Genomic DNA, 15,205 nt, shown 5'->3' on the forward strand with positions numbered 1-15,205 from the left:
GAGCTGTATTATTGAAGATGGATAAAGAAGGTGAGCTGTATTATTGAAGTTGGATAAAGACAGTGAGCTGTATTATTGAAGTTGGATAAAGACGGTGAGCTGTATTCTTGAAGATGGATAAAGATCGTGAGCTGTCTTATTGAAGTTGGATGAAGACAGTGAGCTGTATCATTGAAGATGGCTGAAGATGGTGAGCTGTATTGAAGATGAATAAAGACAGTGAGCTGTATTATTGAAGATGGATAAAGACGGTGAGCTCTATTATTGAAGATGGATAAATACGGTGAGCTGTGTTATTGAAGATGGATAAAGACGGTGAGCTGCATTATTGAAGATGGATAAAGACGGTGAGCTGTATTATTGAAGATGGATGAAGATGGTGAGCTGTATTTTTGAAGATGGATAAAGACAGTGAGCTGTATTATTGAAGATGGATAAAGATAGTGAGCTGTATTTTTGAAGATGGATAAAGACAGTGTGCTGTATTATTCAAAATGGATAAAGACAGTGAGCTGTATTTTTGAAGATGGATAAAGACAGTGAGCTGTATTTTTGAAGATGGATAAAGACAGTGAGCTGTATTATTGAAGATGGATAAAGACAGTGAGCTGTATTTTTGAAGATGGATAAAGACAGTGTGCTGTATTATTCAAGATGGATAAAGACAGTGAGCTGTATTTTTGAAGATGGATAAAGACAGTGAGCTGTATTTTTGAAGATGGATAAAGACAGTGAGCTGTATTTTTGAAGATGGATAAAGACAGTGTGCTGTATTATTCAAGATGGATAAAGACAGTGAGCTGTATTATTGAAGATGGATAAAGACAGTGAGCTGTATTATTTTAGATGGATAAAGAAGGTGAGCTGTATTATTGAAGTTGGATGAAGACGGTGAGCTGTATTATTCAAGATGGATAAAGACAGTGAGCTGTATTTTTGAAGATGGATAAAGACAGTGAGCTGTATTATTGAAGATGGATAAAGACGGTGAGCTGTATTATTGAAGATGGATAAAGACAGTGAGCTGTATTTTTGAAGATGGATAAAGACAGTGAGCTGTATTATTGAAGATGGATAAAGACGGTGAGCTGTATTATTGAAGATGGATAAAGACAGTGAGCTGTATTATTGAAGATGGATAAAGACGGTGAGCTGTATTATTGAAGATGGATAAAGACAGTGAGCTGTATTTTTGAAGATGGATAAAGACAGTGAGCTGTATTATTGAAGATGGATAAAGACAGTGAGCTGTATTATTGAAGATGGATAAAGACGGTGAGCTGTATTATTGAAGATGGATAAAGACAGTGAGCTGTATTTTTGAAGATGGATAAAGACAGTGAGCTGTATTATTGAAGATGGATAAAGACAGTGAGCTGTATTATTGAAGATGGACAGTGAGCTGTATTATTGAAGATGGACAGTGAGCTGTATTCTTGAAGATGGATAAAGACAGTGAGCTGTATTATTGAAGATGGATAAAGACGGTGAGCTGTATTATTGAAGATGGATAAAGACAGTGAGCTGTATTATTGAAGATGGATAAAGACAGTGAGCTGTAATCTTGAAGATGGATAAAGACAGTGAGCTGTATTATTGAAGATGGTAAAAGACAGTGAGCTGTATTATTGAAGATGGATAAAGACAGTGAGCTGTATTATTGAAGATGGTAAAAGACAGTGAGCTGTATTATTGAAGATGGATAGTGGGCTGTATTCTTGAAGATTGATAAAGAGGGCGAGTTGTTTTATTGAAGTTGGATAAATACGATGAGCTGTATTATTCAAGATGGATAAAGACGGTGAGTTGTATTATTGAAGTTCGATAAAGACAGTGAGCTGTATTATTGAAGATGGATAACGTCTTCACAAAGGAGGACACAAATATCATACCAGAAATGTTGGGGAACACAGGGTTTAGTGAGAGGGAGGAACTGACGAAAGTCAGTGTGAGTAGAGAATTGGTCTTGGGGAAATTAATGGGATTGAAGGCCTGATGGTCTGCATCCCAGAGTACTTAAGGAAGTGGCCCTGGAAATAGTGGATGCATTGGTGGTCATCTTCCAAGATTCTATAGACTCTGGAACAGTTCCTACAGATTGGAGGGTAGCTAATGTAACCCCACTATTTAAAAAGCGAGTTAGAGAGAAAGCAGGGAATTGTAGACCAGTCAGCCTGATGTCGGTAGTGGGGAAAATTCTAGAGTCCATTATCAAAGATTTTATAGCAGAGCACTTGGAGAACAGTGGTAGAATCAGACAGAGTCAGCACGGATGGACGAAAGGGAAATCATGTTTGACAAATCTACTAGAATTCTTCGAGGATATAACTAGTAGAGTTGATGAGGGGAAGCCAGTGGATGTGGTTTATTTGGACTTTCAGAAGGCTTTCGACAAAGTCCCACATAAGAGGTTCGCATGTAAAATTAATGTACATGGAATTGGGGGTAGTGCATTGCGATGGGATAGAAAATTGGTTGGCACACAGGAAACAAAGAGTAGGGATAAATGGGTCTTTTTCTGAATGGCAGGCAGTGACTAGTGGGGTACCGCAGGGATCGGTGCTAGGACTCCAGCTATTGATTTAGATGAGGGAACTAAATGTAATATTTCCAAATTTCCAGATGACACAAAACTAGGTGGGAGGGTGAGTTGTGAGGAGGATGCAGAGAGGCTTCAGGGTGATTTGGACAAGTTGAGTGAGTGGGCAAATGCATGGCAGATGCAGTATAATGGGCGGCACAGTGGGCGGCACAGTGGCGCAGTGGTTAGCACTGCAGCCTCACAGCTCCAGGGACCCGGGTTCAATTCCGGGTACTGCCTGTGTGGAGTTTGCAAGTTCTCCCTGTGTCTGCGTGGGTTTTCTCCGGGTGCTCCGGTTTCCTCCCACAAGCCAAAAGACTTGCAGGTTGATAGGTAAATTGGCCATTATAAATTGTCACTAGTATAGGTAGGTGGTAGGGCAATATAGGGACAGGTGGGGATGTTTGGTAGGAATATGGGATTAGTGTAGGATTAGTATAAATGGGTGGTTGATGGTCGGCACAGACTCGGTGGGCCGAAGGGCCTGTTTCAGTGCTGTATCTCTAATCTAAATGTGGATAAATGTGAGGTTATCCACTTTGGTAACAAAAACAGGAAGGCAGATTATTATCTGAACAGCTCTAAACTGAGAGAGGGGAATATGCAACGAGACCTGGGCGTTCTCGTACACAAGTCGCTGAAGGTAAGCATGCAGGTGCAACAGGCGGTAAAAAAGGCAAATGGTATGTTGGCCTTCATAGCGAGAAGATTCGAGTACAGGAGCAGGGACGTTTTGCTGCAATTATACAGGGCCTTGATGAGGCCGCACCTGGAATATTGTGTGCAGTTTTGGTCTCCTTATCTGAGGAAGGATATTCTTGCTATTGAGGGAGTGCAGCAAAGGGTTACCAGACTGATTCCTGGGATGGTGGGACTGAGGTTTGAGGAGAGATTGAGTCGGTGAGGATTATATTCTCTGGAGTTCAGAAGAGTGAGGGGGATCTCATAACCTATAAAATTCTAACAGGACTTGACAGGGTAGATGCAGGAAGGATGCTCCCAATGGTGGGGGAGTCCAGAACCAGGGGTCATAGTCTAAGGATATGGGGTAAACCTTTCAGGACTGCGATGAGGAGAAATTTCTTCACCCAGAGAGTGGTGAATCTGTGGAATTTGCTACCACAGAAAGCAGTTGAGGCCAAAACATTAAATATATTCAAGAAAGTTAGATATAGCTGTTGGGTCTAAAGGGATCAAAGGGTATGGGGAGAAAGCAGGAACAGGGTGAATCCAGAGTTGGATGATCAGCCATGATCATATGAATGGTGGAGCAGGTTCGAAAGGCTGAATGGCCTACTCCTGCTCCTATTTTCTATGTTTCTAGATGGACCATGTTTTTAGTTTCCCCTTAATGAATCCTTGTTCACCGCTTTCCAATTAGAAGATAAAGAAACCAGCACAAACAGGCTTTCTTAGGTTTCAAGAAGAAAAAAGTGAAATTTTATTAAATTTCAACCGTAATTCGGTTAACGCCTACAGATACAAGATGGACCCATGCCAACATGCATACATGATACACACATGCAGATAGGGAGATAAAGCGGCGAAGAAAAATAAAGTGGAAAAGTTTGAGGCAATTCATGATGAGTTGTTGTTACGGTTCTTCGAGCTCACTGTGGAGTCCTTGATTGTAGGTGGATTTGTTGGGGCCCAGAATTCTTCTTAAACCTTGTTCGCTGTAGGAGACTTTTCTCTCTTGGGGTTCATGTGTCTTCAGTGGGTTTTTGGAGTTCTGTGAAAAAGAGGTGGGAGCAGACAGACAGGCAGGAGAGGCTGTGGCGAGCCAGCCAGGAGAGTTCTTCTCAGTCCAGGAGCATTCAGTTCAAACACTATCTCTACAATTTAACACTCTTCGTTCTGCAACAGCCAGTTAGTCATGTGACTAACTGGTCTGGCCGTGTTTGTTTGTGGACTGTATCGGAGCAGGGGATAGCTTCTTCGTTCCAAGCACTCTGTTAATATGCAGAAATGTCTTTCCAGCCAGGGGCCTGGCAACCCCTTGTCACAGGCCTTCTTTTCTTCCCAGTGACAATTTGAAATTTAATGTCCATATGGCGAAATTAATAATGCCTCATCCTTGGCAGATGGGGGCCTGCATGACACCCAGGGGAATGAAATGTGATTTGAGTAAAGTGTATTTCATTAAAAGAATTGACAGAAAATATAAGATAACAGACAACCATGCATTTCTCTCATTCAGTCCCATTCATTCATGAATCCTAAAACTTACTAAAACTGTCTTTTCTTGGTGCCTCTTTTTGGCATCCCAGTAACCATGTGGTTCTTTGGGGAAGTTTTTCTTCAGATTGCCCATTGCCATGGCTGCCTGGGGTCTTTGTTCCTGTTGAGGTATGAAAAGGGGGATGGATGGTTTCTCTTTGGTTCTGACTGTGTGTGAGGATTCTTTGTTAACCTGCCCTTTGTTCTCTGGGGGACACTCCTGTCTGCAGGTATTTGTGCAGACTTTACTGCACTCCCTGGGGCACCTTGACTAGGTGAGGCATCGCCCTCATGGTTTCTCTGCCCCCTGGAGGTTTTTCTTTGTCTCTGCAGGTTCCTGTAAATGCTGTGAGCAACTCTGGTGGGGTGCTTCTCGTGTCTGCATTTACGTAGGAGGATGTGGGGTCTAACCTTTCACATTTTTGGGGTTGGCTGACTGGACAGTAGGGGTTTTCATCCAAGATTCCTCCCGGACCTCCTTTAACCTGCCCTCTTGGTCACTTTTACCCCTTCCCTTTCTAAACCTTTTGCCAGCCTTGTGCCTGCCTGTCCCCTTTTGTTCTCGGTGGGGATCCCTTACAGTTCACCAGCCCTCTGCTGGAGGGCCCTCCTAACACCGGTACAGGATTTAGGGCTGCAGGTTTCACTGTAGGTTGGGGTTTCCCCTCAACATGGCACATGTGGCAACTCTTGCAGTACTCCACCACATCTTTGTGGAGGTTTGGCCAGTCAAACTGCTGTCTTATGCGGGCTTTGGTCTTTTGTCTACCAGCATGTACAGCCACTGTATTCTTGTGGGTGGGCCCTTCTTAATATTTCTCTCCAGTACCTCTGTGGTACCACTAACTGGTGAACGACTGTCCACTCCTTGCTGTCAGGTCTGTGAAGAGAACTCCATTTCCTCATCAGTACCTCATTTTTAAATAGGAGAAATCAGGGACTCCCTCTGCTTCACTTTTCGACTGGGCAGCCTGTGCTAACTCTCGCAATACTGGGTCGGCTTGCTCACCTCAGCTAGGGAAAATCCATTTAATTCATTCCTTGGGTCTCCTAACTTTCCAAAGGAAGTCTCGGACGGACAGAAATCATGGTCATCTGCCTGCAGTGCTAATTCAGTCTCCTCTGGGGGAGCTGGTTTGGTCACGGCCTGATCCACTACACATTCAGGGAAATTGCAGGGGACCGTCTCCTGCCACTGCCCTGTCTCTCTGACCTCCTGCGGTCTTTCTTTCATTACTGGGGAGGGGGGGGGGGTGGGTGGCTACCACCTTCACCCCCTGCCAGATCATTACGTTGGAGCAGCTTAACCCCATCCACAGGAAACTAGGTCGCACCCCAGGTACAGCCATACACTGCCCTCCAATACCATTCACCACCATTTTGGTGTTCACTGCACTCTCTGGGGGATAGGTCAGGTCTTTTCCCAGTAAAAGGGATCTAGTGGTCCCTGAGAATTACTTTGGGCTTGCTTGCCCCACTCGAGGGGTATGGGGTTACTTTCCTTTCAAACACAAACATTGATAACATTTAGGGCGGCACGGCGGTGCAGTGGTTAGCACCGCAGCCTCACAGCTCCAGCGACCCAGGTTCAATTCTGGGTACTGCCTATGTGGAGTTTGCAAGTTCTCCCTGTGTCTGCGTGGGTTTCCTCCGGGTGCTCCGGTTTCCTCCCACATTTATTTTATTTTTTATTTAGAGATACAGCACTGAAACAGGCCCTTCGGCCCACCGAGTCTGTGCCGACCATCAACCACCCATTTATACTAATCCTACACTAATCCCATATTCCTACCACTTCCCCACCTGTCCCTATATTCTCCTACCACCTACCTTTACTAGGGGCAATTTATAATGGCCAATTTACCTATCAACCTGCAAGGTGGTGGAAGGAAACCGGAGTACCTGGCGAAAACCCACGCAGACACAGGGAGAACTTGCAAACTCCACACAGGCAGTACCCAGAATTGAACCCGGGTCGCTGGAGCTGTGAGGCTGCGGTGCTAACCACTGCGCCACTGTGCCGCCACATGCCAAAGACTTGCAGGTTGATAGGTTAATTGGCCATTATAAATTGCCCCTAATATAGGTAGGTGATAGGGAAATATAGGGACAGGTGGGGATGTGGTAGGAATATGGAATTAGTGTAGGATTAGTATAAATGGGTGGTTGATGGTCGGCACAGACTCGGTGGGCCGAAGGGCCTGTTTCAGTGCTGTATCTCTAAACATAACCCTCGGGAATTCTATTAAATTTTCCTGTATTTGCAGCCGTAAGCTTCCTGGGTCTCACTCTTACTGCAGTTAAAGCACAGTTTGTTCTGCTGTGCTCTCCATTAGGGTCCCTTCTTCACTGAGCAGGTCTGCCCTGATCAACCCTACCGGTTTTCCCTTTAGTTTCCAACAGTCAGCTTTTAAATGCCCTGCTTTATTACAATGGAAGCACACAGGTCTCCGGGTCTCACTCTTGCTCACTGCACCTTCCTTTTTGGCTGGAGGAGGGCCCCCTGTGTCTCCTACTTTCCTTTCTCTCCCAGGACTGCTTGGGTGGCTATCACCTTCCCACCCTTTTGTCCTTTTCAAATCTGTTGGGGTGATTAGGAGAGGTTCAATACTGGGAAACAGACTTATAAATTAAAGCAAACTCATCCGTCAGAACTGCAGCTTGCCGAGCTCTCTGAACACGCTGCTCCTCTACATGGGTCTTTATGGAGAGTGGGAGTGTTTAAATTCCTCTAACAGAATTACTTTTCTGAGATTCTCATAGCTGAGCTGTATGTTAAGAGCCCTCAGCCACTGGTCAAAAGCCAGCTGCTTACTTCTTTCAAACTCCAGATAAGTTTGATTAGCTTGCTTCTCGAGGGTTTCTAAACTTTTGGCGATAGGCTTCGGATACTAATTCATATGCCCCGAGAATAGCATATTTGGTCAGTTCATAATTTGATGAACTCTCATCTGGTAGAAGCGAATAAACCTCATGGGCTTTTCCAGCTCGCTTGCTTTGTAGTAAAAGAGACCAGGTCTCACCTGGCCATTTTAGCTGCCTTGCCAGTTTCTCAGAAGACACAAAAAACGCTTCCACAGCTTCCTCATTGAATGTTGGGATTAGATGAGCTAGTTTTAACCATTCTGTACCCAGCCCTGAATTACGCTTCTCCATATTGGCCATGCTTTCACTGGGTTTACTCTGTTGCCCCCTAGTTAACTGAAGCCGCTACAGCTCTGTTTCTTCACATTCCTTCCAGAATATTCTTTCTCTCTTCCTCTCCTGCCTTTCATTTTCTTCACGTTCCTTCTGGAAACCTCTCTCTTTCTTCCTCTCCTGTCTCTGTCTCTGTCTCTTTCCAATTCAAGTTTCCTCTGTTATAATTGTATCTTTGCTAACAATACCCTGTTGGGATCTGCTTCTAACCCTGTTTCTGCTTCTTCAGATTCAAGGAAAAAATGGTTGGCCTTTAGGAGTTCAGACTTCCTAGCCTTGCCACGTGTAATGATCCCACACTGCTCAGCCATTTTTCTCAACTCCTCCATAGACAGTGTTTTTAACTTATCCCAAGTTACTTGGCTTGAAGAGCTACTAGCTTCAGTTGCAGACATGTTAGTATTCAATCACACACAACCACAAGAAAACCTGTATTGCTTTGCTTTTTTTTCACTTGGAAACAATTTGCCTTCCCACTTCCAATTTCTCTCATTTGTCTGTGGGTCAATTCCGGACGCTAGCACCCAAATTTTTGTTGCGACCAGGTGAGAAAGAGGTCTAGGGTTCCCTTTCTGCCTTCACCTGGTCTTACTGTAACAGGGTTTAATTTTAAACACACTGTGTTTTTAGCTCCCCCTTGGTGAATCCTTGTTCACCGCTTTCCAATTATAAGGCAAAGAAACCAGCACAAACAGGCTTTCTTAGGTTTAAAGAAGAAAAGTGAAATTTTATTAATTTTAAACTTAAACCGTAATTCAGTTAATGCCTACAGATACATGACGCACCCGCGCTAGCATGCATACGCGATACACACATGCAGATAGGGACAGAAAGAACAGAAGAAAAATAAAGTGGAAAAGTTTGAGGCAATATCTGAAGAGTTGTTGTTACGGTTCTTCGAGCTCACTGTCGAGTCGTTGATTGTAGGTAGATCTGTTGGGACCCAGTATTCTTCTTAAACCTTGCACGCTGTAGGAGACTTTTCTCTCTTGAGGTTCATGTGTCTTCAGTGGGTTTTTGGAGTTCTGTGAAAAAGAGATGGGAGCAGACAGGAGAGGCAGGAAGAGGCTGTGGCGAGCCAGCCAGGAGAGTTCTTCTCAGTGCAGGAGCATTCAGCTTTCTGCCAGTCCAAACACTGTCTCTACAATTTAATTCCCTCAGTTCAAACTCTGCAACAGCCAGTTAGTCATGTCACTAACTGGTCTGACCGTGTTTGTTTGTGGATTGTATTGGAGCAGGGGATAGCTCCTTTGTTCCAAGCAGTCTGTTAGTATGCAAAAATGTCTTTCCAGCCAGGGGCCTGACAACCCCTTGTCACAGGCCTTCTCTTCTTCCCAGTGGCAATTTGAAAATTAATGTCCATGTGGCGAAATGAATAATGCCTCATCCTTGGCAGGTGGGGGCCTGCATATCACCCAGGGATGAAGACAGCAGTAAGCTGTACTGTTGAGGACATGTACAGATACATTAATTTGCTCTCTTCCTCAAAATATAGTAGAAACAGAGTCTTTGAATATTTTTAAGTCGGAGTTAGATAAATAACCTTTAACCCCCTTGCTTATCAAGAATCTATAGAGCGTAGGTGGGAATGTGAAGTCATGAGTTCAGCCATGAATTTATTGAATGGCGGAGCAGGCTCGAGGGGCCGAGTGTCCTACTCCTGTTCCTAATTCGTATGTTCGTACCATTGAAGTTGGCTACTGATGGTGAGCTGTACCTTCTAATTTCAGTACGGGCATAGTGAACTGCAGCATCAAGGGCAGAAACTGGTGCAGTGTACTGTACCATTGAATGTGGATGCAGGTGTAGTAATCTGTACCATTGCAGGTGGATAAAGGGACAGTGAGCTGTATCATTGAGGGCAGATACAGGTGCAGTGTGCTGCAGCATCAGGGATGGATTCAGGTGCAGTGATCCTTACCCTTGAAGGCAGATAGAGGCTCTATGAGCTATATCCTGACCTCGCACCCACCCTATCACAGTAACCTCCTCTAACCCTATGAACATCTGAGATCTTTTCCTTCCTCCAATGGTGGCCTCTTGCTGGTCAGCTCCCTCAACAATGCAGTGAAACCTACCATGATGGGGCCTCTGAGGACATCAACTAATTGATTCTATGGCAGCAACAACCACACGTCAGGCGCAGCTCATGGCTTCCTCCCACATCCCAGACACTGGATATGTACTGCACTCACACAGCTCCACTTCATGCTCATTGACAGTCTCGTTCACAGGTCAGATTCACAATAACAGATTATTAGAGTCAGTTTGACTCTTGCACCTTCTGTAAATCTGAACTGATTCAAAACTGTGTTGCCCATATTTTGACTCGCACCGAGCCCCGCTCACCCCATCACCCTACGCTCGTTGAGCTGCATTGGCGGTCTCTTGATTTAAAAATTCTCATCCAGGGCCTATCCCTGTAACTTCTTCCAACCCTACAGCCCTCTCAAGATCTCAGCATTCCTCCAATTTCCCCAATTTCCTTTGCTCTACCATTCAGCAGGCTAGGCCCTAAGCTCTGGAATTCCATCTCTAAACTCTCTCTCTCTCTCTCTCTCTCTCTCTCTCTCTCCTCCTTTATGACACTCCTTAAAACCTACATCTTTAAACAAGATTTTAGCCATCTGTCTTAATAGCTCCATTGTGTCGAGATGTTAAATTTTGTCAGACTGTGCTCCTGTGTTGCACTTTGGGACATTTTACAATCTATGTTAAAGCTGCAAGTTATAAATGCTTAGTTTTAGTTGTTACCTCAGTGCGAGGCAAGTAGTCTGGATCAGCCGGTATGCGGGCTATGATTTCACATAGAATGATGCCATAAGCGAAGACGTCCGTCTGCAATAAGGACACATGCAAACAGAATGACCAAAGGAAGATCTTGGGACCTGCTCACTTACAGCACATTGACCTTGCGGCTGCCTTACACACAGCTCCAACTTGATGAGCTATCTTTGGGCTGATGTTGGCAATTATTTTTATATTTGGCCCCTGTAATGCTGTTTCTCCACCTTTCTCTGATGTCATCCATCAGTGCCACACTGATACTCCTTTTTAAAGTTGAAGTGTCTGTTAATATACTGTCCCTTTAACTTACAAGTTTTATAAAGCAAACATAATTAAGATGTTTTTATTTACATCTTGGAATTTTCACCCTGGAAACAGTACCCATACTATTAGAGGTCAAGGCAGTCTGCTCCAGAACCTAGAGAGAGACAGTTTGCTCCAGATCCTGGAGAGGGCCAGACACAGTCTGCTCCAGGACCCGGGGATGGCCAGACACAGTCTGCTCCAGGACCCGGGGAGGGCCAGACACAGTCTGCTCCAGGACCCGGGGATGGCCAGACACAGTCTGCTGCAGGACCCGGGTAGGGCCAGACACAGTCTGCTCCAGGACCCGGGTAGGGCCAGACACAGTCTGCTCCAGGACCCGGGGATGGCCAGACACAGTCTGCTGCAGGACCCGGGTAGGGCCAGAGACAGTCTGCTGCAGGACCCGGGGATGGCCAGACACAGTCTGCTCCAGGAGCCGCAGGGAGAGAGAAAGTGAGTCACACAGACAGTCTGCTCCTGGAGAGGGCCACACAATCTGATCATCAACGCTTTGGGCAGGAATGGGACTTGGTGATGGAGAGGTGGGGGGTTGGGTGTATGGAGCACAGGCATAAACCCATTGAATGTGTTAGAAATAGTATCACTGTCTCTTACTCTGTATCAGAGAAGAACAGCCTCACTTACAGTGTCCATGAGGGGGTGTGTTATAAACAGTATTGCTCTTGTTCACTCACTATACCTGAGGTTTAGTTTAGTTTAGAGATACAGCACTGAAACAGGCCCTTCAGCCCACCGAGTCTGTGCCGACTATCAACCACCCATTTATACTAATCCTGCACTAATCCCATATTCCTACCACATCCCCACCTGTCCCTATATTTCCCTACCACCTACCTATACTAGGGGCAATTGCTAATGGCCAATTTACCTATCAACCTGCAAGTCTTTTGGCTTGTGGGAGGAAACCGGAGCACCCGGAGGAAACCCACGCAGACACAGTGAGAACTTGCAAACTCCACACAGGCAGTACCCAGAATTGAACCCGGGTCGCTGGAGCTGTGAGACTGCGGTGCTAACCACTGCGCCACTGTGCCGTCTTTGGGATGTTTCTGAGAACTGTGATCAGTACAAGTTCTATCCCTCTCTTACGAAGTGTGGATTAGGGAATTAGTGTTAATGGCTGAGTGTTAATGGGAGAATGGCTGCGTGTTTCTTTTGGCTGCCTGGTTTTACCTTCTCATCGTATAACTCTCCTCTCAGGACCTCAGGTGCCATCCAGTATGGCGATCCAACCACTGCCAAGGGCTCCTTTTCCCCATCACCACTATGGACAGAACACACAATAGCAGCAGATGAGCGCTTAAGCTTTTTAGAAACTGGCCAACTTGAGATTAACTTCTACAAACTTTATAAATGTTGAAAGCAGATATAGACCTATGTATAGCACATAATGCTGTGGATACATTTGTACCTCTGATAGATCCTGCACACATTGTGCCCATACCCCAGGTACTGAATAGATACTGCACCCATACCCAGACACCGAATAGACACTACTACATTGCACTCATACCCTGGATGCTGAATAGGTGCTGCACCCATACCCCAGATGATGACACACAGGTCCATAATGGTAGGGGATCAGGCAATGGTAATGTCATTGAATGTCATGGGAAGGTGTGTAGCTCCTCACAGGAGATGATCACTGTATGGCTGACACTGTATGGGTATGAATATTACTTGCCACTTATCAGCTCAAGCCTGGATACTGTCCAAGTCTTGCTGCTTGCGAATATGGATAGTCCTGAGGACTTTCCTAAGTTTATTTTAATAAAATGTAGGATTAAACTAGTGGAATTCATTAGAATTAGAATTAGAACATTACAGCGCAGTACAGGCCCTTCGGCCCTCGATGTTGCGCCGACCTGTGAAACCATCTGACCTACACTATTCCATTTTCATCCATGTGTCTATCCAATGTCCACTTAAATGCCCTTAAAGTTGGCGAATCTACTACTGCTGCAGGCAGGGCGTTCCACGCCCTTACTACTCTCTGAGTAAAGAAACTACCTCTGACATCTGTCCTATATCTATCACCCCTCAACTTGAAGCTATGTCCCCTCGTGTTTGCCATCACCATCCAAGGAAAAAGACGCTCACTATCCACCCTATCTAACCCTCTGATTATCTTATATGTCTCTATTAAGTCACCTCTCCTCCTCCTTCTCTCCAACGAAAACAACCTCAAGTCCCTCAGCCTTTCCTCGTAAGACCTTCCCTCCATACCAGGCAACATCCTAGTAAATCTCCTCTGCACCCTTTCCACAGCTTCCACATCCTTCCTATAATGCGGTGACCAGAACTGCACGCAATACTCCAGGTGCGGTCTCACCAGAGTTTTGTACAGCTGCAGCATGACCTCGTGGCTCCGAAACTCGACCCCCTACTAATAAAAGCTAACACACCATATGCCTTCTTAACAGCCCTATGAACCTGGGTAGCAACCTTCAGGGATTTATGCACCTGGACACCAAGATCTCTGTTCATCTACACTATCAAGAATCTTCCCATTAGCCCAGTACTCTGCATTCCTGTTACTCCTTCCAAAGTGAATCACCTCACACCTTTCCGCATTAAACTCCATTTGCCATCTCTCAGTCCAGCTCTGCAGCCTATCTATGTCTCTCTGTACCCTACAACATCCTTTGGCACTATCCACAACTCCACCTACCTTAGTGTCATCTGCAAATTTACTAACCCACCCTTCTACACCCTCTTCCAGGTCATTTATAAAAATGACAAACAGCAGTGGCCCCAAAACAGATCCTTGCGGTACACCACTAGTAACTAAACTCCAGGATGAACATTTGCCATCAACCACCACCCTCTGTCTTCTTTCAGCTAGCCAATTTCTGATCCAAAGCTCTAAATCGCCTTCAACCCCATACTTCCGTATTTTCTGCAATAGCCTACCGTGGGGTTTTTGGATTCAAGATGGCTCCTGGGCTGGAAGCTCCCTAGGAAGCTCCCTTGCTGTTCAACTCTATCCATGGCCATCTGCTCCCATCCCTAACGTTTTCTTCCCCAATCTGCCCTCTTAAACTGTTTAAATTCCCCTGGCTCTTTAAATCAGCTCATTTTAGCCCTATCTAAAAGTTAACAGTTAGTTTAGTGTATGTTACGTGGGCCCACTGCCCTCCCCCAGCCACACCTGCTCTTTGTTTTCTCAATGAAATTGATCCGGATGAAACTGACGAGCACAGCTGCCGATACTTCAATCTCCGATCCTGCTGTCTTCACAGTCCAGAGTGTCTGCAGCCACGGCATGCGGTAAGTCCATTGAGGTGAAGAAGGAGCTGCGGGACCCGAGAGAAGTCCTGTGAAAAGGTGCCCCGAACACCCAAAACATCCACGAACGGCCCCCCCGGCCGCAACTTCAAAGCGCCCGCGGGAGATGGCTCGGAGAGCATCTGCAGCGCACTGTCGGCAATGCTGCATGCCTTTATTTAAACCACTGCAAAAAAAAAAACCCTTAGCAAATGTAATCACCTCTAAGTCTGCCAAATGATGCTTCACCTCCCGAAGGACGTGGATGAGCTTTCCGGACGTCGATGGTGGGCACTGAGGAAATGGCTTATTACCTGCACCAGATTCCACCCCCCCTCCCCCCCCTTTACCCCCCTTCCACCCCCCCCCACTCCCGTCCCCTTCCCTGCTCCACCCTCTCAGCTCACCCCCTCACAACCCCGTCCCAGCCCGCCCCCCCCTCGCACCATCTTCACCCCGCACCCCCTTCCCCTGCACCCCCCCCCACCCCCTCCCTCTACCCCTCCCCCTTGCATCCCCTCCTCCCACCGGCACCATCCTACACCTGTGTAGGGGCCCCAACAACCCCACTGCCTTGTGGGCGTCTCGGGAGAGACCAAGGCTAAGGGAGTAAACCCTAACAGAAAATCCGGAGCGGAACCCCGTAGGCGGTCATGTGTCACCTTTGGCATGTTTCCGGCAGTTCCTGCAGCCATACTGGTGCCAAACGTCGTGTCCTGCACTCCTTTGGACCCCACCAGAAAGGCCGAGAGGGGGGTTTTGACGACTGGGCAACTCTCAACCTCCATAAATTTGCCCAGGCATGCGCCATGGAGAGGTCACTCC

At 46.1% G+C, this 15,205-nt stretch overlaps 1 protein-coding gene and 1 long non-coding RNA gene across 6 annotated transcripts in view; one reads left to right on the forward strand and one right to left on the reverse strand.

The window, feature by feature from the left end:
* The window catches only part of tesk1b (testis associated actin remodelling kinase 1b), a 177,051-nt gene that overhangs the window by 43,175 nt on the left and 118,671 nt on the right, over positions 1–15,205 (reverse strand). For all 5 annotated transcript variants that reach the window (XM_068029189.1, XM_068029186.1, XM_068029188.1 and 2 more), the window contains 2 exons: positions 12,287–12,377; positions 10,754–10,837 (listed from right to left, as the gene is read on the reverse strand). In XM_068029189.1, coding sequence (XP_067885290.1) covers positions 10,754–10,837; positions 12,287–12,377 — 175 coding nt within the window. The remainder of the gene's footprint in view (positions 1–10,753; positions 10,838–12,286; positions 12,378–15,205) is intronic.
* LOC137368909 (uncharacterized) overlaps positions 1–15,205 on the forward strand; it is a 111,350-nt gene that overhangs the window by 36,361 nt on the left and 59,784 nt on the right. The window lies entirely within an intron of this gene.

Source organism: Heterodontus francisci, chromosome 4, assembly GCF_036365525.1.
Source record: "Heterodontus francisci isolate sHetFra1 chromosome 4, sHetFra1.hap1, whole genome shotgun sequence".
NCBI classification, from domain to species: domain Eukaryota; kingdom Metazoa; phylum Chordata; class Chondrichthyes; order Heterodontiformes; family Heterodontidae; genus Heterodontus; species Heterodontus francisci.